At 32.2% G+C, this 13,558-nt stretch overlaps 2 protein-coding genes across 4 annotated transcripts in view; one reads left to right on the top strand and one right to left on the bottom strand.

The window, feature by feature from the left end:
* Rbcn-3B (WD repeat-containing protein Rbcn-3B) overlaps positions 1-10,739 on the bottom strand; it is a 128,084-nt gene extending 117,345 nt beyond the window's left edge. For both annotated transcript variants that reach the window (XM_089712117.1, XM_089712118.1), the window contains exons 1-15: positions 10,580-10,739; positions 10,157-10,392; positions 9,246-9,359; positions 8,718-8,861; positions 8,326-8,391; positions 7,775-7,937; positions 7,111-7,243; positions 5,132-5,222; positions 4,019-4,166; positions 3,431-3,532; positions 2,693-2,833; positions 2,185-2,263; positions 1,500-1,641; positions 1,063-1,120; positions 208-369 (exon numbers count right to left, since the gene is read on the bottom strand). In XM_089712117.1, the coding sequence (XP_089568243.1) occupies positions 208-369; positions 1,063-1,120; positions 1,500-1,641; positions 2,185-2,263; positions 2,693-2,833; positions 3,431-3,532; positions 4,019-4,166; positions 5,132-5,222; positions 7,111-7,243; positions 7,775-7,937; positions 8,326-8,391; positions 8,718-8,861; positions 9,246-9,359; positions 10,157-10,390 (1,777 nt within the window). In that variant the 5' untranslated portion in view covers positions 10,391-10,392; positions 10,580-10,739. The remainder of the gene's footprint in view (positions 1-207; positions 370-1,062; positions 1,121-1,499; positions 1,642-2,184; positions 2,264-2,692; positions 2,834-3,430; positions 3,533-4,018; positions 4,167-5,131; positions 5,223-7,110; positions 7,244-7,774; positions 7,938-8,325; positions 8,392-8,717; positions 8,862-9,245; positions 9,360-10,156; positions 10,393-10,579) is intronic.
* A 322-nt stretch (positions 10,740-11,061) lies between these two features.
* Positions 11,062-13,381, top strand: LOC149476237 (uncharacterized). 2 transcript variants are annotated; one of them, XM_089712083.1, is made up of 4 exons: positions 11,062-11,283; positions 11,482-12,108; positions 12,244-12,462; positions 12,555-13,381. In XM_089712083.1, the coding sequence occupies exons 1-4, from the start codon at positions 11,086-11,088 to the stop codon at positions 13,347-13,349; spliced, it is 1,839 nt and encodes a 612-aa protein (XP_089568209.1). In that variant the 5' UTR covers positions 11,062-11,085; the 3' UTR covers positions 13,350-13,381. The 2 variants fall into 2 exon arrangements, with proteins under 2 accessions (XP_089568209.1, XP_089568211.1); XM_089712085.1 differs by lacking the exon at positions 12,244-12,462.
* Positions 13,382-13,558: the final 177 nt, after the last annotated feature.

Here is a 13,558-nt window from a genome sequence, read left to right as displayed (position 1 = left end):
CAACTTTTGTTCTACAACTTTGCTGAATTCGTAGAAAAAAATTTGGACTTTGTATGGAAATCGGTCAGCTGATTAGCGAAGTTTCCTTACAAAGTCTAGTTTTTTTACGAATTCAGCAAAGTTGTAGAACAAAAGTTGTTCAGTTTCATGAGTAGAAGCTCCTGTCTAAATTCGTCTAACGTCTTACCTTTCACCTGGTATACTCACCATGTAAAACCCTATCCAAATGTCCAGTCTCCATTTGCCACACGTAAACCGTACCATCGCTACACCCGACCACCATGAAATCGTCAGCCGGCCGCCATTTTATAGTCACTACCGGAAATAGGTGCCGGGACGCTAGTGTTACGCACTTCCGTTCTGCTAGACCTGGATAATTTTATAGACATAGTATTTGTAGTATAAAACAAATACAGGGTTAGTTTTCAATGACCGGCCAAATTTTCAGAAATGGTTCAGAATCGATAACATTTTCGATCTAATGAAAAAAAAAACGTTTTTTTTTAATTAGATTTCATCCCTGTCCGCCACTAAAAAGCGAACGTGTGGACATTACAAAAGCACAATTCAGTTCAACAACCTAGATAGGTAGAAGTTAGCACACACATTTTCGCGATGCGCGCACGCACACAAGAGCATTGATTCTCAATAAACTTATCGCGTGTTTACGATTTAGGAAATTTTTAAGACATTTTCAAATGAATGCTATTATTATTTTATTATTTTTTTTATTCGACAATAATATTTCAAATGTACCTTTGGTTTAATATCTAGATCTTAATTTTAAATTTTGGCTGGTCATTGAAAACTAACCCTGTATATTTGTATTTAAAATTGTTATTTTAATCTCGTCCCGCCAAAAGTTTATCTTTATGCCTATTACCTTCTGCCCTGGTTGCCTGGAAATGATCACTTCTAATTGAAAAGGCCACCAATAAATTGTACTTTAAATAAATATTTTCGGCCTATTTCAACTTGAAAGTACTATTGACAAAAAAAAATCATGTAAATAAGAAATTTTAATAAATATTTTTAAAATCATAACTATAAATGAATACTCACTCAATAATGTAACGCTATGATCCGATGCGACTGAGCAGATACACTTTTGAATGCGAGGCTGTGAATAAAACAACAAAATATGTATTACCATTTAGGAAATATACACCTTAAAACATTTGTCTTAAGATCGATTATTGTAACAGAAAGATGTTTCCTAAGTATAACATAATTTTCAACATAGCAAATCAAAACCTACTGAATATACAAAAATATTTTTCTGTCTCATGAAATTTGGTACGAATATAGTTTGAGACCTGAGGAAGGACATAGACTGTTTTTATCTCGGAAATCCCACGGGAACTATGCAGGTATCTCTTTCACTACGCGGGCGAAGCCGCTGGCGGAAACCTAGTAAGTTATATATCATCACGATAAGACCAATATCCGCGGATAAATTCGAATAAAACCGCGGGACACAGCTAGTAATATATACTCACACTACAATTCTGCGGAGGCACTATAAGTTGAGTTATTTCGCCCGCGTGTACGCAGAATCTATGCAAGAGCGCACCACTGAACAGATCCCATAGACACACAGCGAAGTCTATCCCACCTGAGACTAGGTGGGATTTGTCGTATCTAAGGAAAGAAAAAAGTTTTTTGACGTGACAACGTCTTATAATTCGATAGAGCCGGCTGCACGCACGAAAAAACATGACTCATGCGGCGTTACCTCGCTCTGAGGCGTTCCATGTAAGGCTTGAAGTGCAAGCGAGAGCGCGGAACGAGCGACAAAGAAGCACAATCGGACGTTGTCACGTTCAACTATCGTCAGTAAACTGACTTTACAGACAACCAATTTTTTTTAAGAAAGAAAGAAGAAAGAGTCGTTTCTGTAGTACTAATCAGGGAAAATTGCAATATGAACTTTAAAGGGATAATACTAATAATATTTTAATACATTATTATTTATTACTTTTCCAAAGAAAATATATAAGCTTTTGAAGCTTTTCTAAATAAAGAGCTTCCCAAAACTTTCCTTTTTAGAAATTTAGAATGCATTTGTTACTACGAAACTTTACGTATATAAAGCTAAAAGGTGATATGTTATCCAAGTTCAATTATAAATCGAATTCTTCGTATAAATAACCAAGAAATCAGGAGAAATAAAATAATTATTACCTCTGATGCACATGATGAGGATACAGCAGACAATTCACTCTGCCGTTGTGACCTAACAATAATTGGTGTGGTGGCCAATCTGAAACATAATAATGTTATTTAATTAAGTTATATATGCACTTATATTGTCAAAAGGCATGTTCAAAATTGGTAATTAGGAAATAGAAAAAAATAAAATCAAATTTATTATAATTCGCCTGTATTGTTTAGATAAGAAATTACAACGCAAGTATGCGGGCACGGTAACATATCAAAATATCACTTGAGCTATAGAAATACTTGCTTATGTGTGCGGATGTAACCGCAACAAACATCTATTCATACAAACTTACCCGTTTATCTTGCACCCCACGGATTCACCCACTTGGCTCCGTTCCTGTTTTTCTTAGCGTGATGATATATAGCCTATAGCCTTCCTCGATAAATGGCTATCTAACACCGAAAGAATTGTGCAAATCGGACCAGTAGTTCCTGAGATTAGCGCGAACAAACAAACAAACAAACTCACCATCCAACTGCTGATGGTTTCCATGCAACAATTGCAACTGCACTGTATGTGTCGCGTTCACAATAACTATGGAACCGTCTTCTCGACCTACTACAAGACGATTCGCAGCCAGGAGGTAGATAGACGCTGTTAACTTTATTTCTGGAACGAAAATTTATTCATTGGAAATAAGGTAAGAATCATTTATTTTGCCAAAGGCCAAAAGCATACAAGGATAAAAAGATAAAATAAAAATAAGGAACTTCGTTTAAAGAAACTAGGTAGGCATAATATAAAAAAAAGTAAGTTCGAAAAACTAAGCTATAACTACTTTTGAAAGAGAAAATATTTAATTTTACGGTAAACGATTTTTTTTTTCATACTTTAACAGTTAAAAGTCGATTAGATCGGATTCATTTAATTTTACAGATAATTTAGTTATTCCTATAACAGTTAACAATAGCAAAATGGACGTATGAAATAAATTGGGAAAAATACACCAAATTATGTTTAACTGGGAAGATTTTTCAATCGTTGGTTAAAATTTATCCGTCCAATAAAGTATTACACGAACATTTCAAAATGTCACCTGTAAACTGTCATATATACGGACAATTAGAATACATTTTTGAAATGGTAGTTTAATACGTTATTCGAGGAATAAGTTTTAACCAAGGATTGAAAAATCAGCCCTTAAAAAATTATTTTGTACACTTAGTGTGGATAAATTCTTATACTTGAATAAATACATTTACATACCATTGTCTTCAGGATGGCTGAACTGATCCAAAACACCGACGGGACTAGGATTCATATCGGCCCAGGCCATATCCAAACTCGTAGTGACTATTGGTGCTCGAGCTAGAATATATTTTATTATATTTTTGTAGTATAATTGTTTAAAAGTTAAAAAAAAAAATATTAAATATCTTGGCGATTTCGTATACTACCTACTAGTGGAAGATGTAAAGACATTGAAGTTATGCGTAGTTTTTATTTAAAAATGATATTTTATAATACAAAAACAACGCTTGTTTACCTAATGTAAATCAACAAGTTTTTTTTACCAGTAAAGAGAAAAAAAATCACATCATTTCATGCATGAAAGTCACGACACGAATTTTGCTACGTCATCTTTCTGTGATCATCACAAAGCGTGATCATTTTATTTAGTATCGTAACACAAAAAATTTACTTTTACTTTAAACAAGGGTATTAAGACAATTAACAGATATAAGAATACCCTTACGATTCTACAAACACGCTTGCTTGTGTACGTGAGCCATTTCGAACGTGTTGTATGAAGTTTCCCTACTGGTTGTATCTGTATACTGTGCTGATACTTACACATAACCTTATTAGGCACAGGTAGGGCTGCGTCATCAACATTCCATAGCAACACTACACCCGCGGAATCCCCCCTTAATAAGAGCCTTCTCTGTTTCCCCCCCACGGAGGTTAGTATGAATCGCATGGCTGGCGGGCATGAGAGGAGCTGAAAGTGGCAATAATATAATAAAATGTATTTACTATTTTCTAAATTCGTAAGTAGGAGCTGATATAAAGGTAAAATTAGTTTACAACTAGTGGTCCGCCCCGGCTTCGCCCGTGGTACCTACATGTTTAAACTATCCTATCTCTCAATTTGGACCGAACTGCACATGGTATGCGAATTTTATTGCAATCGGTTAAGTGGTTTAGGAGTCCATTGAGGACAAACATTGTGACACGAGATTTATATACATATATTAAGATATTGTCAAAGGTATGTAACTATATTGATTACTTAACTATATTGGTTACACAGTAAATATTGAAAATGTCGTCTCAATCCTCGATATATATTTTAAACGTCGGGTATTATAGCGCCCGGCAAACTTCTTGGCCAGAAAGTATCGTGGTGGGGGAAACTTGCGCATATAAAAATGTACTAAAACTTGATGCGCAAACTTCGCCCACCACGCTACTTTTTGGCCAAGAAGTTTGCCGGGCACTATAAGTCTTGTAACTATCTGACGTTGCATTTGAATTGGTAGGTAATTTTTTAAAGACATTTCGGGCTGATTTTTCTATCCTTGGTTAAAACTTATTCGTCGAATTATGTATAAAACTATCATTTTAAAAACGTATTCTAATTGCCCATATTTGACAGTTTACGTGACATTTAAATATTATCGTGTAACACTTTATTGGACTTATGTTTTATCCAAGCATTGAAAAATCGGCCCTTAAAAGATAAACTATTAACCATTTACAAAATGTATATTACTAATTTAACCACATAACATTAAACTCTTTCATAGAGAACGAACAGCAGTAATGAGTTAAATTAAATCTAGAAGAAGTACAGTTTAAATCGCTATAAAAGTATCTGTCCAACAACTCAGGAACACGATAACAAAATCCCAACTATAATAAATATTTTAATCAATAATTTTTCTTAAATTTGTCAAATCCTACCTTATTATCAGGATGAGCCATAATGCCATACAACACAGGACTATCATGGTCCACGGTTGGTCCATGGAATCCCTTGTGATCTGGTACGGAGCTGTTAATAAATTTAACCCTATAGAAAAACTGTAAAAACTTCGCACACGTGTATTTGAATAGGGTAAATTTGACCAAATATGGCACGGTTATATCAAAGTAGAAAAGTCAAGTCAAAAATCAATGTCTTTTGACAAAATGCATTGCGCTCAACTGCCATTTTTACCAGGCTCTAATATATAACAACAAATTGTTATTATTAATTCCCCTCAAGTGGTACCTCAAAATTTGTAGATGCTTATAAAACTGCACGCAATAAAGTACTTGGAAGTTTTGCAATTTATTTATTTTTTACTTTCTCCATCTAAAGTTCTCCAAGATTCTCAAGATCTGGTCTTTATATTCTGAGTCTCACAAAATTTTAAGAGTATAGCATTACACCTATTATGTTAATAGATGACTCTTCTTTTATATTATTAAAATAATGAATTCCACCTTGACTTGACTTTCTATCGACTTGAATTCTAGCCATATTTAGCCAATCACATCTGTATGTGTCGAACATAAAATAAAAGATGACATACATGGTGTGCTAAACGCAACAAAATATCTATTCTAGAAAATTCTAATGATAACTATAGCATCATACATGGATATGATATGGGTATACATTTTATTGATGTACAAAATTAACATCTATTCATAACGAAATAAGGTTTAAAATTACTTTTATTTACAAAGGTCCATGGATATAAAATTGCTATAAGAAACTGAGACCTATATCTGATAGGATAAGGTTCAAAATCACTTTAACTTGTACAATGTCCTTCATAAAACAAATATCAATACCTACATTACGTGTTGGTTTGCTATTGTAATCTGTATCTTATATACAAGACATTAGAGTTCACATTTCTTAGTTTGTGAGATGCAGGACTCTACATATTTTCTATACTAGAAATCAATATATACACAACCGAATGAAAAATCACACCAATACCAAAAAATGAAAAAAAAATCAATCGTCCATTATAAACAATGACGTCATAACAAAATGGATGACAAGGCATGAAAGCGAAACTAATAATGTTGCTAGTAAACAAAATACATATATAAAACAGTGCTGACCTACTGATAGCTCGTCCACGCAGTTTGCTATAAAAAATAGATATGTTTAGCATAACTGGCAATACAGCTTAGCGTTGGAAACATTCGATTTTCAAATTTTGTAAATCGATATTTTTTTACAGCTGGCAATTTTTTGGTCATACTTTTTTATTTGTGAAGCAGAAAGACGATTTAAATATGGAATATATCGTCCAATCAGGATGATAGGTAAAAAATTTCTCTTATTAGAAATTATTATTAAAATATTTGAAATAATTGCCATATTAAAAATATTTTTTTAATAATAATAATCTGTGTATTAACAAAAATGACAGAGGCAAGTGCTCTGATGATAATCTAATGCTAAACACAATATCTAAAACATTGAGTTGTGTATGATTTTTTTGAGTCTCCCTTTTTTATTTTTTGGAACTGAATTTATGTTTCGTACCGATGATATCATTGAAATATAAATAATGCAGTTTATTACTTATTTCTTAAACGGATAAACTTAATTTCGTAAATATATATTTTTATTTTTTAAGCATTTCCGCCATTGTTAGACAAAAATGGAAAAAGTCGAAGCGATAATTTACTAGAAAAATTCATGTCAATAATATTAAGAAATAACTAATAAATTGCATTTTTCACATTTCCAAAATACGATAAACCACCACCATCGCTTTCATCCACAAAAAAGCACAAAAAATCTTGCAAAATTGTTTTCATAAAACCACATTTTTTTTAAATTGACTGTTTATTTTAAACATTATTACCCAAAACCAATTGCACACTAAATAAATTCAGTTCCAAAACCCACATACAAACAGACAAACACTCACTTGGCGGGTAACTTATACAAGTAACCCTTGCCCTCCGTGGACCAGACGAGTACTCGATCCGGGGCCAGAAAGTCCCCGGACATCCAACGTTCGCCGGACGGCGCTTGTATAGAGCAGAGTACTGAGAAATCGCCTGAAAATGATGAATACATACATAAAAAATAACATCCTCTTTTAAATGATCGGAATTTTGCAACCTTTGCAAAATTCCGATTAACTCTAATTTAAACCTTCACAACATTATACCTTTCATTTATTTAAAAAAAGCTGTATAAACTAATATAAAAAATAATTACAAGACAGGTCTCTGGCATCATTATTATTTTATATTTGAAATTTTGTAAAATTGATATAATTTAAAATAGCAAAGATAGAGTTTCTTTCCGGTTCTTTTAACCCATAGAAATTGCTTTTCAGAGCAATGGTAAGTTCGTTATTTATTTGACGATTCATATAAACTTCTATATGAAGTCTGTTATAGATGTGCAGTGAGACTACACTTGCGTCATATAATATACGAATGTGAAGTGTTACGTGACAACTGCCAAGTGTTAAGTGTTTAGAGTTTAAGTGTATAGTGTGTAGTTCTTAGTGTATAGTATTAAGTAGGTATTCAATATTTAGTGTTTACTGTTAACTGTTAAAATTTTGCTAAATAACTCACCCGCATCATATATCTGGCAATACTTAGCGCACACGATCAACACGGTGCGTTGGTTATACGCACAGCAGTTCAAGGACAGTGCGTTCAAGCAACGTATTTGTTTCGACTCATTCTCATATATTGGTTCCGATTGCTTATTCTCGTGACCGAGGAGGGACCATACCTGGAAATAATTATGTTTAAGTTTTATTTACATTTATATGTATTATGCAAAATGTTTCAATTACATAAATTTACTCTCTTTTTAACACATTCACTGCTGAAATTTTGAGTGAGTGAGTGTGTGAGTTTCGTTTATATTCAAGTACTCTCATAGTACTTGAATATAAACGAAATGTAACTAAAAACGTGTGCCGAGCACACGTGTCGGAAGTGAAACTTCTTTGGCAAGAATCAAAAATATCAAAATTGTCGCGTTTACTTGATATAACGGTATTGCCATGACGCGACCTTGAAATTTTACTCTCAACCATCAACGCACCTAAAGAAGTTTCACTTCAAAAAATTGTGTCTAAGTCTTATGTTTAAAATCCCAATAATTATTAACTTACCTTAACAGTTCCCGTAATAGAGATAGCAAGCACAACATCATCTTTTCGCGAAGACGGTCTTAACACCTATAATTAAGAGTTATTTATTAATAGAAAGATTAATAAATATTTATGTAAAGCAACACTTAATAAAAAACAGTTCAAGAATACATTATGAAGTATTTTATTCCAATTATATTTCATTATACTTTGTTTAGATTACCAGTAAATTCATATACCTACCTGTTAGCCAAACAAAACTGCATTTAATACAAGTTAATTATTTCTGTGCATATTTTTTTTGTCAAATATACTGACCCAAATATCTGCTCATAATCAACGACTGATTGCAGATGAAATAATTGTAAAAATAAATTATTTGTATAAACAAAATAAATTCAAATAACACTAACATGAAGTGCAGATATCCAATCAGGGTTCATTTTAGAGCTCAAACAGAACAAAATCTCCAATGAGAAGGGATCCATGATCAAAATCTCAGCGTAATAACCGTTGCAGAATAATCGTAAATCTTCACTATTACACATGTGGTATGCCTGTAATTCAAATAAGAAATCATTACTATTGTAATATACAGAAATCTACACATATATAAAACTAGCTGCACTCCGCGGCTTTACTCGCATTGCTCCGCTCCTGTTGGTCTTAGCGTGACAATATATATTAGCAATAGCCTTCCTCGATAAACTGTCTATCTGACACTGAAAGAATTTTTCAAATCGGACCAGTAGTTCCTGAGATTAGCATGTTCAAACAAACAAACTCTTCAGCTTTATAATATTAGTATAGATAACACCTTTAATAAGTCACATAAAACTCAATAAAATAAGGATAAAAGGGATTTCTTTTCAAAACATGTTCGTTCATTCTCTATTTATTACAACATATAATTTCCAAATAAACCACTAATAAAAACACACCTGTATATTAGTATGCACTTGCGTCAACTTCACACTTTCTCTGCACTTTCCATCAACAAGATCCCATGTGCACATCTCGCCGGCTTCCGAAGAACTTACTATGTAGTTGTTGTCCTGAAAACGGCAAGAATATTTTATTAAAGGACATATTTTTTATTTGGTATATGTAACTAGCGGTCCGCCCCGGCTTCGCCCGTGGTACATATTTCGCAGTAAAAGGTAGCCTATGTTCTTTCTCAGGGTCTAAAGACTATCTGTGCCAAATTTAATCAAAATCGGTCCAGTAGTTTATGCGTGAAAACCATACTCAAACTCAAACTCATGTTTAAGGTCATTGTTTATTGCCAAATTTCATGTGATCTTTAAACACTTTAATATCTAGATTAACAGAGAAACTTATATCAGCTACATAATATATTTGGGAAAAATAATATTGCATAATTTTCATTTCTCTATTTAAACATTTCATTAATCAACAAACACTACAAGATCAAAATAAAACACATCGGCCCAGCTATTCATGAGTTATAGCAAGACAAACAAACAGCAATTGATTTATTGAATAAAATATAGAATGGAAACGTAAAATGATGCCAATATAGTTCTCATATCAACATAATAATAATTATTATGATACAGAGGAAGTTTCTACAATGCTTAGAGGATATTTCATTTTAATATTTAGTAGAAATTGTTTAATATTCAACTTATTTATTACATTGTTATCATTGAATAATATTCACAATATAAAAGAATAAAACATTAACTCAATGACACTTTTATCAATAGTAGTACTTATGTCAAAAAGATCAGTAAAACAGATTCCAATTAGATAATATGAAGATATATTTTTTCCTTTTGAATCAGTTCTATAAACCAACATAATATACAAAGCATAATACAAAACTTACCTGTATAATAGACGCTCGCGATAGACATGTTACAGGGGCTGTATGACCCACAAGCAAGCAGCGGGGGGTCATTTTAAGTGAATCGGGATTCACATGCCAAATACATATTTGACCATCATAACACCCTGTTACCAAGGTCTTCTGGTCTCTCGAGAGATAAACTGAAGATATACAATGAGTCGGAGCGTGTTTCCCCCATAACACCACGGGAACTATCAAGTTGGTACCTGGCATGTCTGCGAAAAAAACGATGTAACATTTATAATTCTATACGTCATGTACATGTACAATATTAGGTACAATATCTTCAGTTCACAACAATGTTGTATTATACAAGTAATAGGGCATGAAAGCGATTTGTTTGCATAACAAAACCAATAAAAACAGTAATATTAATACAAGGACGAATATAATATACCACACCTTAAGATACACCCGGACGGGTAACTCTATTAGAAGAATGTATAGAGCTGCTTCTCGCAATGAGAAGCAGTAAGTTGAAAAGCAACGAGATTTTTATAGGAATTTTAATAATTTGCGCAAAATTCACAAATAATCGATCATATGATGACACTGACAATCTTTGTCAAGTGTCAACTTGACAATCATTCACCATCATATTTGACAACGCCAAAAATATAATACAATGTCTACACGATTAAACAAATTGTTTGTTTAATTTATAGAAGTTTTGTAGTTGTTTCGATGCACTCGTCTTATTAATAGTTATTATTTGATTGTTTAAACTGTATTGAAATATAATTGAACCATTTGGGAAAGTAACTTCCACAGTAAATTCGAAGCATAAAATATATAATTACTCATTTAATATTTTAATATTCGAATATAGAATGTAGTAGTCTCATGAGTTTGACAAATAATGTAAATATGGACCTATTTTTACAATTATTGTCATGTGAAAAAATACAATGGATAAAAAACTTGGTTCAACTGGGAAAGTAACATCTAAAATAAATATAAAGAATGAGAAAATAGCGGAAATGGCAGCCAAAATTGATGAAACTGATGAAATGAAACTTAAAATGTTGGCTGGACTGGATAAACCGGATCCTGATGATATTTTATATCCACCAGAACTTAATGCACATTTAATTGAACAACTGAAGGTAACTTAACAAATAGGTATTCAAATTATCAAATTATTATATGGAACAATAAAAAATTAAATGTAGAACGATAAAGACTGTAATTGTTGCTATTTTCAATTCTCAAGCCAAAGCAACACAAAGTAGTAAGAAATATTTTTAAAATAACGACATTAGCATTAGTATATCTCAGACTTTAATCTCATTCTAATTCTCCAGGTAATGACTGGGGAAAATAATGAATTACGTAAATGCGTCTTTACTAAAGATGAAGAAATAAAACAACTAAACAGAACGATTTCTGATCTTAATCAACGAATACGTGATATAATATCCGGTTCCGGGCCGGCGATATCTTCAAAGTCAGCGGGTATTATTAGTGCAAAAATAACAGAACTATGTAAACAAAATCGACATCTAGTAGCCGAAGTTGAAAGCTATAAAACTAAGAATTCCACATTGGAGAGAAAACTTGTACAGTTAGATATAATAAATAAAGAAAATGCTAAACTAGATAGCTGTCTTTGTAAAGAAGAACCCATTGATGCGAGTCCTGATGAACTGAAAGAGTTGAATAATAAACTAGCTGTTGTGAATAAAAAGTTATACGATAGCAAAAACAGAAACCTTGAACTGAAAAATGATATACTGATAGCGACTAAAATATTACAACAAGAACTAGGAGACAAATTTACGAGTATTAAAGATCTGCAAAATGAATTAGCGGGATGGAAGGGTAGAGCCCAACAAATTGTTTTATTGCAATCTAGAATTAATGTATTGGAAGAAAAATTAAATGGAAAACAAAAAGATCTTATTGAGATTAAAAAACATGATCAAGCACAGGTGAGTTAAATAATTTTTCTATGACCGTTGAAAATTACTTCACGACTTGCGAATCTCGTTATAAGTAATTAATGATATTATGTGAAAACACTTTTACACATAAATATATTTTATTTAAATATTAACACATTCAAGATTATACGGGAAATAGAGGCAAAAAGGAAGAAAGAAATAGACAGAGCAATGGCTGGTCTGGAATCATTAAAAGCAGAAAATTGTGAGCTGAAGAAAAAGTTAGACGGAGCAAAGTGTAGAATTAGAAATCTTGAATGCGATGCTACACTAATAAGACAAAAAATGCAAACCCTTGTTGAAAAAAGTAACCACGACGATCTTCTAATAAATGAACAACGGGTTAGTGTTTATTTACCACATTTATCGTTGTAATTAAAAGAATTATAATATGTAGTTTTTGTGCACCATTTTTATTTAAACATTATTTTCAGAATCAAATCAAAAGCCTTGAATTGTATTATCAAGAAATTTTAAAAGAAAACACGGTGAAAATGAACAAAATGCACGGCGAAATTGCCGAATATCAGAAGCTTATAAAAAATACTGACGCTAAAATTGATGCTTTACGCGAGCAAGCTTCTGAAAAGGCTACAAAAATTGAAGAACTAAGGGCTCAATTGCTTAGATACGAGGAATGTTCCCTACAAAGCGTATTCTTTACTCCCATGAAAACAGCTACAGACAACGAAATAAAGAAGTTGTCTGATTTAGTTGTAAAATTAAATGAGAGGCTAGATACAGAAAGGCACAAATGGGAAGAGCTTGATACATTGCATAGAAAAACTAAAGAGAAGAAAAGAAAACTGGAAAGGAAACTGTCAACGCTTGAAGAAGAAATTAAGAATTTAAGGGAATCGAGGAGAGGTTCACGGACATCAAAAACTGCGCTAGTAAAGGATCAAATGATTGATTCTTTTGCACATACTGTACCGTCCTTAAGTAAGAAACAATCTTCTATAGCAGCTATTGCTGTGAAACCGAGTGAGACAACATCCTCGGAAACGCCTCAAAGTGAAGCTTACGATATTCTAGACAAAGACGAGCTTAGATTTAAGCTAGAACTCGCGGAGGAAAAATTGAAAATTATGGAAGACAAATTAAAAATGATTGAAGAAGAAAAGCACGATGATTATAATCATTTAACGGATATGATACAAACTTCTAAACAATTGTTTAATGAAGCTTTAGCGGTTTTGAAAACAGATAAATGCCAATGTATGTCTTAATTATTATTAAAATCTTCTTATGATATGGATAATTGTTTTTATAAACAATTTTACAAAAAACAAAACTACAAATATTATTTGACTTAAACACGACTCAAACGGTTGATTTTAAAATAATTTCAAAACTTTTGTAAACTTATTTATGATAGCAATGTTGCCATAAATTATCCTACCAAGTTTCTACTATAAAATATTTTTCAATACAGGTA

This window comes from Colias philodice, chromosome 28, assembly GCF_061535455.1.
Source record: "Colias philodice isolate Cphi_HAF_F1 chromosome 28, ilColPhil1 Martin Lab GWU primary, whole genome shotgun sequence".
Lineage (NCBI taxonomy): Eukaryota > Metazoa > Arthropoda > Insecta > Lepidoptera > Pieridae > Colias > Colias philodice.
Note: the sequence above shows the minus strand (reverse complement) of the source record. Positions and strands in the feature narration are given on the sequence as shown.

Excerpts from the sequence above, each read along its gene's own strand:
- LOC149476237 (XM_089712083.1), top strand. The coding sequence starts at position 11,086 with ATGGATAAAAAACTTGGTTCAACTGGGAAAGTAACATCTAAAATAAAT. Across the intron at positions 11,284-11,481 it reads ATTTAATTGAACAACTGAAG|GTAATGACTGGGGAAAATAA; the intron begins GTAACTTAACAA and ends CTAATTCTCCAG. Across the intron at positions 12,463-12,554 it reads TTCTAATAAATGAACAACGG|AATCAAATCAAAAGCCTTGA; the intron begins GTTAGTGTTTAT and ends CATTATTTTCAG.